We start from the raw sequence: 13,954 nt of genomic DNA on the forward strand, positions 1-13,954 counted from the left end.
AAACCACTCCTTGTCAAGGAAAATACTTATGGAATAATCAATCAAAACCCCACTAGTCTTCTTAAATGCACTTCAAGACCATGAGACAGAACAACAAATTTCCAACCTAAATGAGTTAGTTGAATCAACAAATGTAGACACCAACATTCTTGTGGCCAGGTTAACAAATATATATGTATTACTGAGCAAATAAAGCCATTATTTTTCGTAACAGTCAAATTATATCCAAAAAGAAGTGTAAGAAAAAACCCAACTGGGTAAATAAAGAATGCTTACTATTACGTTAAGAGGTATGAAATTTAGGCCCAAAAAAGTATCTTAGTATCCTGTAAAAAAGCATGCCTCTCTCAGCAAATGAAAACTGCTATTATCATAGAATATCAATTCTTACCAATAAATATAAGTTCTTTGAGCCTCTCATAAGACGCCTGGACATCTTTCAGGGATGGGCATAGTTTGGTTAGATCCATTTCCACGGGGTACCCTTTGTTCACATCAGCCAGCTGGATGGCAGTTTTAAGACTGAAAATGGAAATGCAGTCATGTGGTGAAGAAAGTGTGCAGGTAATTGGTACCATATCTGTTGCTGAATTTTGATCTGTACAGCAGAATTAAATTTATTATAAGAAAAATTTTCTTTTTATATCTAAATTATCAAAATGGTACCGTAATCCATGCATCTTGAGCAATACAACAGCTGTCATTTGAAAAACTTCCCCCATCCCCTAACCCCCCCCCCAAAAAAAATGATAAAACAGATATAAAATAAACAAAACTAATTTCAGACTCGGCTTTCAATACAGCAGACTAAAGCTTTACTTATTAATCTCTAATCACCACAAAGCAAAAATAAAAATGACTTTAGTATCAATTAGTTATTTTTGATGATTCCATGGCAGTCATATTCCACATGCAGATTTCGGTTAAGCCTGTGCATGGTCTGATCAAATTGGTCCCGTAAAGTTAACTACTAAAAACACAGATCTCGCTTCAATTAAATTCACAGAAGGGTCATCTCTTAAATTCCACCTTATGGATGCCCATTATGAACTATAATATGAATGCATGTATATGTCAGATTATACCATTACATGTACCAAGAAACATGCAAAAGGTTTTAGATACATGTACCAATGGTAATAAAGGCATTTTGAGTAAGAGTGTTTAAAAATCTACTGTTACATACATCAATTTCACAAACTCTTCCAAATTACAATGGCATTAGTTTGCTGTTGGTATTAAATGCTGAATGATTCAGCCTCCAGTCAGCCATTGTTTTAACTGATTAGATACATAAAGAGAGTAGATTTTAGTGTCATATCGAAGAGATGCAGTGAGTAAGGCACTAGATACAGCCAGTCATATGATGGCAGTGGGGTGTGGTCATCTTACCGGTTACAGTAAGTCCTAATATACATCTCAGACGACAGGCTGCTGTAAGGGTAATTCATCCATTTCCATCAGAAGCATTGAATATTATACATTTAATGAAGTTGATCTTCCTACATACATATATATGTAACTTTAGTATAATTAGTACGTAATCTTTCATTTAGGGCCTTCTTTTTTATCTTTAAATCTTGTATGCCAGCTGCAGGACCAAAAGTTGGAATATAATTAGCTCATCTTATGTAGTTAGAATTAAGAGCCATTTTCTCAAGCCAAGGGTTTTTGGTCAATAGCTCTCCAAACAACGTGAATTGGGAGTGGAAATGTTTGCAATTAGCTTGTCAAGATGTAGTGGACCTATTTCGTCCTTATGTAGGATAATTTACATTTCTGATCAATATCATTCTCAAACTTCCTTTAATGTACCAAGACTCATCTATTAGAAAAATAACTGTTGTTACATTACAAGGATAAAATTCCTATAAAATTAAAAAAAATCAAAAACTGCAATTTTATGAAATTAGGTATGCACAAGGTATGCTAAAATCGAGAACATTTGAATTATTTATTTAAATTCTTAGGGGAAACTCTGTATCACAATAGCACAACAATTATTTTATCACTAAAATGGGGTACTTGATCTTCATGATTAGTGTCTATAAATGAATTGATAACAACTATAATAAATTGTATATCTCTAATATTTACATTTTCCAGTGTCTTTACCTGTGATAACACTACATGTCGATTTTGTACTACCGGTATATAACCCATAACTTCAAATGACGTCAAATTGAGGCGCCTGTGGGATTTGCTTATTTATATTTAAATATTTAAGTGTACCATGGCTTAAAGTTATATAAATATAAGTTATAAAGAATCACTCTTTGAATATTATGAGGTGATAATTTCGGTCGGGACTTCATCAAATCTATCATAAAGCCCTTTGGGCTTTATTGGATTTGATAACGCCCAAACCAAAATTATCACCTCATGATACTCAAAGAATGATTCCTTATTCCTTAAATATGAAATAAACTCTTCATTAGATTTCTCAGAAGCCCTATGCATTCTACAGAAAACATATAACCTATAACCAATATTTGCCAAGTTTTAATCTATAAACAATCAGAAGATGGGATATTACATACAGCAAACTCCTGGAAACTGTCATCAAATAAAAAACATCTGATAATTAAAATAACTACCAGTATGCTTATAGCACACTTATAATAAAGTCTAATACTTTATACTAATCTCTGTCAGTCCTGACTTCGAGAGATTCAGCCTCAGTCTAATAGGTCATGTCCTGACTCTGATTCAGCCTGGGTCTAATAGGTCATGTCCTGACTTCGAGAGATTCAGCCTGGGTCTAATAGGTCATGTCCTGACTCTGAGAGATTCATCCACAGTCTAATAGGTCATGTCCTGACTCTGAGAGATTCAGCCTCAGTCTAATAGGTCATGTCCTGACTCCAAGAGATTCAGCCTCAGTCTAATAGGTCATGTCCTGACTTCGAGAGATTCAGCCTCAGTCTAATAGGTCATGTCCTGACTTCGAGAGATTCAGCCTCAGTCTAATAGGTCATGTCCTGACTTCGAGAGATTCAGCCTTGGTCTTCAGAACAAGACCATGTACACATAATCTAGATTTTTAAAAAAAAAATGGACTCACTTTCCGACATAATCTGCTAGCTCCGACTCAGCATACATCTCAGCCATTCTCACCAGACTTGCTCCGTTTGTGTGGGTGTAACACCAGGCCTGAAAACCCAAGAGTTCTCCCATTGTACTTACACTGTCATAATTGCATAGTAATAATGATAGTACTATGGTTACTTTTAGGTAATCTGTTTCACCTGGTGTAGTGTACTATATAGACTTACAGGTAATCTGTTTTCATTGAATTGAGAGGCTGCTTTCATCAGTTCATCGTAACTCATCAAGTTCATGGGCAGAACAAATCTCTCTGGCATGCTACAAGTAATCAAAGTACTGAAAGTACTTAAATGCACCAACAGTATGCCTGCTCTTGTAAGACGTTTTACACAAAGTCTCCCTGTCTGCTTGTTATTACGTCAACTTCCAGTTAAAGTGTTCATAATTTAATTTGTTGTGTCGTATAGTGGTATAACATCAGTTCTAATCTAAATTGGTTCTTGATCTGTTCTCTAAATCAGTCTGAATCGGTTCTCTAAATCAGTTCTATAAATCAGTTTGATCTCTAACAATTGACATGAGTATATATACCCTTTTGGCTGTCTAGGACGGACAGTTTTGGTTAGTCATGACCACCTGTGCTGATCATGAGTGTAGATTCAGTGATTAAATTCGAAAGCAGTATTTTAGTTCCAAACACAGTATCAAAACTGTCAAACTGTCCATCACAGCGTCAAGGGATACGGGCTTACAGTCTCCCGCATCAGTACATAGCATGAGTAAAAACACGAACATAGGTCAAAGGATGACAAAAAACATGTAGTTTGTGGCAAGCATGCAATAAAAAAGCTATATAGAGTCTACAATTATAACAAATATAGTTCTCCTGTCCCATACCTGGATGTATGAGATTGTACTACTGTGCAGTTCAATTCAAACTGTACTTTCAAAAAGAGTGATTATTATGTTAATAATTGCGCAGCTTGTACATAATTGTTTACGTGTTCATTTAATAGTACTTATCAAGGTCACTTGTATAGTCATCTGTTTACACTTTTAACTGTATGTGGTCCTCAATTAGTTAATTATGTATTATTTGTGTATCACGTGAAAAATATATACTATTTGAATATGCCTAATATTTTTCATGTTTATTACACCTGTGACATAAGTCACATTAGACATTAGATACTACCATAGGAAAATATTCTGAGAATAAGCTATATGCACTTTTCAGTGAATTTTTCATGATTATTACACTTGATTTAAGGTATTAAAACAGGAAACAGGCAGGGTTGGCCGGGAAATACCAGTGCTGGGAATTACCAGTGGTAAATACCAGTATTTTCCGTCCTAGATGGTAAATACTACTGATTTTCACTAAACTGGGAAATACAAATTTATAATCTTTATTTCTTTAATTTGCTCAATGTAAATTGTATGTTTGGGATATAAGATAGTAACAATAAGCATCAAAACACAATTCAGCATACTTTGCCATTTCACTGTCGGTTTATGAATCTTAAATTCACCAGATCACCTATTCCCAAAGACTTCTATAGCTGCTAGAATACAAATTTTAGTCCAGCTTTTTGAACCCCAAGTTTAGTGTTTTACAGATTAATAATTCAAAGCACAAAACAAACTGTTAATAAAAATGTTATAATTACTGTAGGTGTTACAAGTAACAATTTAATAATCACACATGTTGTTTTAATAAATAATTGACTCTTGACAGTTTTGTGCTCCTGTTTTGGGGAGATATATACTATCAGTGGAGTTATTTGGCTTCTCAAGTCTGTTGCATACTGTGGTAGTGACACAAATCACACTTTATTTTTCATAATTTTCTTGGCCCATTTTTACATACACCAAATAACCAGAAAATGAATCTTTTAATTCCATGTTTATGATAACTGTATAAATGAACCTATATCTGAGGGGTCATTTGACATATTTTCTCTTCATTTTAAAATGAACCAAAATTGGTAAACCATTAATTAATTATCCAGAAAGTGATGATGTGTTCATTTAGAGAGTCCCTAGCTTTTACCTCTTATACCATAATGACCGTAGATTCTGTAGATTTCAGCAGGTGTCAATTAAACAATATGAAATGCTTTTTTTGATGATTCATGTTATGAAGGTATAGCGATCATTGCTGAAAAAAAATTTCTGCAATGTCGGTACCTTCATATTCCGAATTAATCACCAAAGATAGTATTTTATTGTTTAATTAAACATCGTTAGAAAATATCCTATTTTACTAGATATTTTAAAGGTTTACTCTGTGTATGGATTATTTTGTAATAAATCAAAACTTTTAGCAACATGGACTAATTTTGGGCTGCAAATGTGTGTATAGTATGTTGTTTGCGTTTGTTGACAATGGTTTTCTCGGGGTGTCATTATCAACTTGCTTAGTTACATAGGGGGGAAAATCGGGACTGGAGACTCACTTCGAGTGACCAAGAACTTCGAGCGATCGAAGTTTAAGCCATCAAGACTTACCTATATTAACACTGTATCATATTTATGTGTAAGTGTTAATTCCTGTGCTTGCAGGGGATATCATCTAGTTTGGTCAATAATTTTTCTCATTTTTGGACATGGGATTGAGGGCTACATTTTCCAAAAGAACTTACGACAAAGTCATAAATATTTACAGCCTCGCAAAATGATCTTTAAAGAACAAAATTGACATAAAACCATTTGTTTACAAATATTTCAATTCCCATAATTATATTTTCCAGCCATAAGATAAATTATTGATCAGTTGGTGATTAATTAGCATTCATTAATTTGGTCTTAAGGCGTAAGTTCTTTTGTAAAACGCAGCATCTCTTCAATAAGCAGATTATTAGATTTTAAGCTCACTGTTTTTTACTCACATTAATAGTGAAGCAGCAGATTGGCCATAATAAAACATATAGCAGTTTAATCCAATCAGAGTGCTAATCTTGTTTGGTCACAGACCAAGAAACTTGACTTGTCAGTTATCGAAACAGTCTTAACATGTAATAGCTGTATGCTTTTTTTGATTGTTCATACAGGCTTTGAAGGTTCAAATTATTGCAGAAAAAATTGGCATAACCTGCAGCAATCTAATTTTTCTACATTAATGTTTTCTTCCTATTTGCCCGCAAAAAAAACGGCATTGTATTGCAGTAAAAAATGTGAAACTGCAAGATCATTGGCATTACAAGTAAAAGGTGGGTTAAAGGTTTTATAGACAAATTTAAACATATGTCTCTCTATAAACATATGTACCATCGCATTTATTTCTACACACAAAAGTTACATTTCTAATGATCTAGAAACAATTTCTCCATGCATTTGCAAATGATGAAACATTTAATTTTATATAAGAAATGACCTGGTTCTTTCTTTTTTTTTTGTTTATAAATTCTCCACAGTTTAAGTTTGGTATTTAACAGAGCTTTTACAGAGCATAATACCCACCTCTGGGACACACAATATCCCCTGTTGACATCACAAACATTCCACTTAGTACATCCGCACCTGTTCAATTCTCTCTCCCAATCGTCAGCGTTATTATATAATGGGGTATTGCTAACTGTCCCATTTCCTGTTGAAATAGACAAGAACATACTATATTATATACCCACATGGACTTGTGTAGAAGGGAAAAAAAATCTTTAAAAAAAAGGGTAACTCAGAGGAAAAATCAAAGTGCTAAAAGTACTGAGAGACAGGGTCTTGGAAGTCTGGATTAGTAATAGACCACATTTTCTTCAAGTATGCATTTAAAAATTATGAGTTTGAATTGGGTATTTCCATCCATATTAAGATTTGGCTTTCTGTCTGATATTTTGTCTGAAATCTTTACTGAATCCTGGCCTTCGTAATTGTAAAAATTTGCACACTAGTATTTCATGTAATGTAAATAAAGCCCCAAGAGAAAAAATGAGAAAACTTACAAGATATCGGGAAAATCAAAACAATTATATTCATTTAGCAAGATTATAATTAGATTTATCTAACATTGCAATCCATGCAAAAAAAACCCCACAATGTGACCCCGTCTAATTACGTTAATTTTCCTCCAAGGTACCCACATTTTTTAAGATATTTTTTTTTCCTACACAAACCCCTGTGGTATACCCATAAATTTTTCTGTTTTGATACTGTTAATATTACACAGTGTGGTCCAATTTTCCGGATCATCACATTGTGGTTTTCCAAATCCATATTCCCACTCTCTACTAAAACTAATGACATAGTACACGATAAATAACATCTGTGTTTTAGCGCATTTCAAAACTGTAATGAACTCCTTTAGAAGAAGAATTTCATATGAAAATATATACCGAATTCAAAAGTAAAATATATGGATTTTTTTCCTTACAAAATGATAGTTAATAGCTCACCAAATCATATCTTAAAATTGTTAACCATTTAGCCTTCTTAATACATCTTAAAAAATAAATTTGTGTTAATACAGAGTAAATTCTTTTTATATTCAAATATCTTCTTCAAAATTTCAAGAAATGCAATACTGTAGATTCCTTATTTTATGCAAGAACTTAATTCTGCAATCCTGCCATTGTGTATTAAATTGGGAGAATATAAATTTGTGAAATCTGAACAATTGTCTCAATTTCTTATAATTCTCAATGCTCAGAGAATAGTAGCAAGATTTTAAAATCTGTAAGGGGTGCTTCTCAAGATTTTATGCACATATTACCGGTGATTCCTTGCGTTTATTTAGAAATCAACAGTAGTTTAGGAGTGCACAATTGACAGAGTGTAAAGTGTCCCACCTAATGTTCAATTTGAGAATCAATTAAAATATTAATATAGATTCATAATTTTTCATACAATTAATAAAAATCTTTCACAAAAGAAAAGCTCACAATGTGACAGCAAAACAGGGTTTCTTTTATGTGATTAGTATCAAATTCCATTTGTCAACTTTGAATTGATAAACACTAACTATCCAGAGAAATTGGGTACTCTATATGCAATATTATGAGAAAAAAAATTACTTAGTTCAACAGCTAGTATTTTTCACAAAAATTATCAAAAATCAAAATCCTAGCAATATGCACATCATTTATAAATATGTACAACTGATCTGCAAAACAACAACTTCCTATCTTGAAAACTGTAAGGGGAGTCATCCGTATAATAGGGGTACCAGGTATGGCAGCGGCCCGACAGCCATTTTCACCTTTCAATCACTGGATTTTTACTTTGGAAAACCCTGTTTACAAATTCAATAATTTAAAAATAAAAAACATTGCAGTAGCCATCCTTTATTTGAGCGTGCCTCCGTGTGACTCACAGCATTCATGTTTATCATGATGGTGATAACAAGGTTCATCCATTTCATAAGGATGTACATGACGCACAGAGCAATCTTTCCCGACTTCTCAAAAAAAAAATTATCACTTCCAACGCTCCGCGAGAAATATTAACATGACTATGCTTGCACTTTAAACAAACAGATTTATGTGTGCTCTGTATGGGAACATTCACAAAGGGTATCCTAAAATCAATACATTCATTTCTCTAAGTGTGATATTTAGGCAAAATTAATAGAACTGGGCAAATATAAGACCCTATTCTTTTCTTTTTAAATAAAATACCTGTTGGCTGGAGGTTTTTGGCATATTCATAGGCATACAGAAGCCAGGACTTGCTTGGAAAGGCATAATGAATGACAGCATTGGTTATCTGAAATTCAATTTAAAAATTAAAAACAATGAAATCTTGCCATAAGATCATACAACCACACACACACACACAAGAACGGTGCATTTGAAAAAAAAAATATTTGAACATATATTGTGTATGATTTCTATAATCGATATCTGAATAAAAGTTAGATTAATGCTGAGTTGGTGTTTATTACAATTACACACCTTTTTTATTTGGTCTTTAGGAGTGAACTTGAAACCAAACACATGAGTCCTAAAATCCTGCAAAAGAAATAGGATTCATCTCCTCAAAAAATCAATCGCAGAGTTCCAAAAATTTTAAAATTTGTAATGCAGCTAGCAAGCTTTGTTTCTATATATTTGAAAAGAAGGATTACTCAATTTGATTTTTTTTTTTAATATATCAAATTGAAAAACTAAGACATTCCTCTTTTTCAAATAGCAATTGTTAATAAGATTAATCAATATGGCAGCAATTGACACAAAGTGGCATTGCCTGAGAAACAATTTTTTTATGGCCTTTGTAATATTTTTTTTTATCATATTACTGTACACACTACATTTCTATATTATATTACACGTACATTACAGTATACATTATCAAATTACAGGTATGACTGGTATAATATTAACTGGAATAAATTTTCTCTGATGCAGTATAATCAGTTTCAAGATATATTTCTAGCCTGCCTTAGCGACTCTGTTGTATTAAAGGGTACCTGCAGTGCCGGTCAATTTTTGATATAATGGAGATCTATGTGTAAAAACATCATCCTGAAAATTTTACATCGATCCCTTAAGTAGTTTTCGAGATATTTGGGGAAAACCCGATTTCACACCTGAACGAGTTTTGAATCAAGCCGTTTTGGCGCGAGATGAACTGTGACGTCACGGGGTCAACGCCGCTGTATGAGAAACAGGAATATCGTATGAAAACTGTTCGTTTTCTTGCATTGTTTAATCGATATATGAATATTTTTTTCTTTTATTTTGTTTCCGTATCAACCCTGGATGACTAATTATACTGTCGTTTGAGTTTAACCTGTATTTTATCGAACAAAAATGCCGAATTTGGACAATTGTTTGCATCATGAATTTCGTCAAATGTGTAACACATTTTACATATAAATGCACACCATATGTAGCAAAATGACAATTAATCAAAGCATTATTGTTATACGAAACATATTTTGTTAATATTGTCATTCTTTCGAATGATTTCTCAGTGACATTATTAACTGATTATAATAATAATATTGATGATACATAATGATATTTCGTAAAAGGTAACTCGGGGTCTATTCCTCGTATAAGGCATAACATTACAAATGATGTCGCCCGATTATTCAATAATATTGATATCGGACCAATAACAATCAAAATAGTATGCATTCTTTAACAAACAAACACGGGATTATAAACGGAACAAGGCGAAAGTCCAAGATGGCTGCATGCATGATTATGTCTGTCTCGTATTCTTTTAAAAATACGATAATGGAATTTAATTTTACATTTATTTACATCCTTTGTCAAAATGTTCCAGTTTATTTAGATTTCATAATGATTCGTTGTCAGTATTACAATTTAAGCTATACGGAGTTATAAAGCGTTTAATTGCTGACCATAGCGCTCGAAAAAAAGTTGCACTTTATTAAATAACAAATTATAAATCCGAAATAATTACTTGATCACATAAAAAAGGTTTCAATTGCAGAATTGTAAATGTTTGTCATTATTTAAGTGATAAGATAAGTAACAATAAAGGCATTTACTTTGAACATTAGTTTTACTATTCAATAGTATCATGCATGCTTCTTTAATCACTGATTGTCGGACTATACACGTTTTAGCTGACGAATGCTTGATTTTACACAGTCTAATTTATTTTTCTGTTTTATCTTTTAACAATTGAGTAGCTAATTATACACAAATGAATTTACCAGTCTAGAGGTGTGAAACCCTCTCTTTGTTCACCAGACTCGTGTACCTTGTGTATACATACCCCAGATACACGTGTGTCTGGAGCAGTGGCTTCGATAGTTTACCTGTTTACCTGTGTCATTATCTCGGATCACTCGTGTGTGAAAGGATATTATGTAATCAATAAAATGAATAATGAACATAAATTTGCCCATGTAAGCGTTTTAAGATATCGTATTCATCGGTAAAAAGGCGACGAGAATAACAAATTTTAAAATCGTTTAAAAAGAAATCAGATTGTAATAAAATAATAACGGATACAAATTTCTAGATCTACAATACTTAAATTAACAAAATACGTCAAAACATCAGACCTATATCAATCATTTTGGCTGAAAAATCGAATTTAATTTGTATAGCTTTGTAAGGAAATTTCCGTCGTGTTGACCTCGTGACGTCACTTCCGCTGAAGCCTCGTTATCGCCTAATTCTGTTTTTTCTTGATTAGATTTCCCAAAGCAGGTAAAAATAGCCACTTTGAAGGGGCATAACTTCATTATTTTTGCACCGATTTCGATGCGGTTTTTTGCATTAAATTTTGGTAAATAAACTCTTTAACATATGTTTCACATCGGATGGGCTGCAGGTACCCTTTAAGCCACTCTCTGTCTAATGCGACCATATTTAGACCGCCCAATGTAACTTCCTATATGAAAACTCTGTATTAAGCAGGCCCCCTGCCTTACGTGACAAGCGATCATAATTATTAGTCCCAAAATGTTGTGAAGACTGTTTTAAGCGACTTTAGCCAATTAAAATGACGTCCCAAGCTAAGACACAACTAGATGTCTTTTGTTCTGATAACCAATAAGAATATTATCCCCATTCATATTAAATTAATGGTTATCATGATATCATCATTAACCCAAATACGTAAAGTTTTTCAAGACTCTCTCTATATCTCTAATGACGACTTTTGTTGCACCTAACATGGCGGCCCAATAGTAATTGATATTCCATAAACATGGGTTGTGAAGCTGTTTATCATTACTTGGTATACAAACGTCTTGGCCAAACTCATCTTGGCATGTACATGTCTAAGTTGAATCCACACATCGATATTTATAAAGATGTTGTGTAATTAACACGTGTATAAGGAAGAAATAGGGAGGGTGCTTAGTCAAATAAACAAACATGGCAGATTACGAATCCGACATCGTACATGTATTTTGAAGTCAAGTTTAAGGTCAGATTAATAGATGTGAAAACATGTGTAAAACTATGCATGGTTAAACCTGGTAAACGGAAACATCATTGAGAAAACATCATCCATTGTTATGATGCATAAATGTAGCTAACATCATTTTACCAGTCATTTATATAACAAAACAATGAAAACATACTGCCACAGTCCAATTGTTGGAAACAAAAACATACTGAGTTTATAAATATGTTCCCCTATATTTAATTATTGTACAAAATTCAAATATGATAAATTTTGAATTTCTGTGCAGTCTATCAAAAACTACTTAAAGGTAAAAGATGTATAAATTAACTTTTTGGTACTAAGTATTATTGATAACTAGAAGGTAACTAAAAAGATTGTGAAGTTAGACTTGGACTGCGTTATGTGACTCCCTATCTTATGTGACTTTTTTAATTGGTCCCTTGGATGGTCACATAAGACAGTCTAGACATTGTTTTGTGGACAATAGTAAAAAAACAAACAAGAAATGTTGTCCAAGATTTACTTGATGATCATTTTATTTTTGGGATCAGCTCACTGACGAAATGCACAGAAATATTTGCACTGAATATAAATTGAAACCACAATCAGTGCATGCAGAATGATTTCCCAGAGAAAGAGAGATAACTCTAGAACATTACCTTGCAATGAATTTCTAGATACTTCGTCAATGTGGACACAGTGGTATTTGGAAGCAGTTTCTTCCTCTTTCCTCCAGACACAACTAAAACAGGATAAAGCCTATTATTTTCTCCATTGAAGTAATACTTCTTAGTCATGAATATATATCCATAAAATTGCACAGAACATTTCCTGTGTAATGTAAGTCAAACAAATCTGAATACTTCCTTAGTCTTTGTCAAATAATTTATACTCTATTTAAAACACAGGTAAAAAAAACAACAAGGTATTAAAAGCTTGAAGCTAAATAGAAATCTGGGCCTGTTCAGATGCTTTGTTTGTTGTTACATTGATTACCTTGGTAGATGCTTTCAATGTTGGTGAGTGGAATGTCTCCATCGTCGATCAATTTGTTCCTTTGCCGACGATTTTGCTGCAAAGTTGTATTTAAAAGCTCATCATATATGGAAATTTGAATGATAATACAAAAACATAGCAATTATACAAGAGATGCTAACTAATTGTGGTTGATTTTGTATGATCCTTATTTTTCTATACATATGTCACTGTGTGAGGATAATATGAATTCAAGCATCTTAAGTTGTCTGCTTTTGTGAGTAAGTAAACCATATCTTTTTACAAAATCATACACTGATATATTGTGAGATTTTCCATCTTTTAAGAATAAAATTAGCCAATGGTTCATATAATGTGCATTATAAAAATTTCTTGTCCATCTCCTTCCCCCAAAATCCCCCTCTCTCCCCATATCTTTCATTCTAAATCCATCCACCTACTGACCATTTCATCAACTTACCGCATGGTCATTATATCCACTAATCGATCATTTCATCCACCTACATATCATTAAATCCACCTATCAATTAATACATCCACCTATCAATCATTACATCCACCTATCAATCAATACATTCACCTATCAATCATTACATCCACCTATCAATCAATACATTCACCTATCAATCAATACATCCACCTACCAATCAATACATTCACCTATCAATCAATACATTCACCTATCAAATAAAACATTCACCAATACATTCACCTATCAATCAATACATTCACCTATCAATCAATACATTCACCTATCAATCAATACATCCACCTATCAATCATTACATTCACCTATCAATCAATACATACAGCTATCAATCAATACATCCACATATCAATCATTATATCAACCTATCAATCAATACATTCACCTATCAATCAATACATTCACCTATCAATCAATACATTCACCTATCAATCAATACATCCACCTATCAATCAATACATTCACCTATCAATCAATACATTCACCTATCAATCAATACATTCACCTATCAATCAATACATCCACCTATCAATCAATACATTCACCTATCAATCAATACATTCACCTATCAATCAATACATTCACCAATAC

General features: G+C 32.8%; 1 protein-coding gene across 6 annotated transcripts in view; it reads right to left on the bottom strand.

The window, feature by feature from the left end:
• LOC128176293 (myotubularin-related protein 10-A-like) overlaps positions 1-13,954 on the bottom strand; it is a 29,639-nt gene that overhangs the window by 4,393 nt on the left and 11,292 nt on the right. For 4 of the 6 annotated variants that reach the window (XM_052842533.1, XM_052842531.1, XM_052842532.1 and 1 more), the window contains 9 exons: positions 12,877-12,952; positions 12,540-12,622; positions 8,937-8,993; positions 8,661-8,748; positions 6,511-6,637; positions 3,276-3,366; positions 3,065-3,153; positions 1,393-1,434; positions 392-522 (listed from right to left, as the gene is read on the bottom strand). In XM_052842533.1, the coding sequence (XP_052698493.1) occupies positions 392-522; positions 1,393-1,434; positions 3,065-3,153; positions 3,276-3,366; positions 6,511-6,637; positions 8,661-8,748; positions 8,937-8,993; positions 12,540-12,622; positions 12,877-12,952 (784 nt within the window). The remainder of the gene's footprint in view (positions 1-391; positions 523-1,392; positions 1,435-3,064; positions 3,154-3,275; positions 3,367-6,510; positions 6,638-8,660; positions 8,749-8,936; positions 8,994-12,539; positions 12,623-12,876; positions 12,953-13,954) is intronic. The other 2 variants (XM_052842535.1, XM_052842534.1) reach the window with 1 other exon arrangement.

Source organism: Crassostrea angulata, chromosome 3 (genome assembly GCF_025612915.1).
Source record: "Crassostrea angulata isolate pt1a10 chromosome 3, ASM2561291v2, whole genome shotgun sequence".
Lineage (NCBI taxonomy): Eukaryota > Metazoa > Mollusca > Bivalvia > Ostreida > Ostreidae > Magallana > Magallana angulata.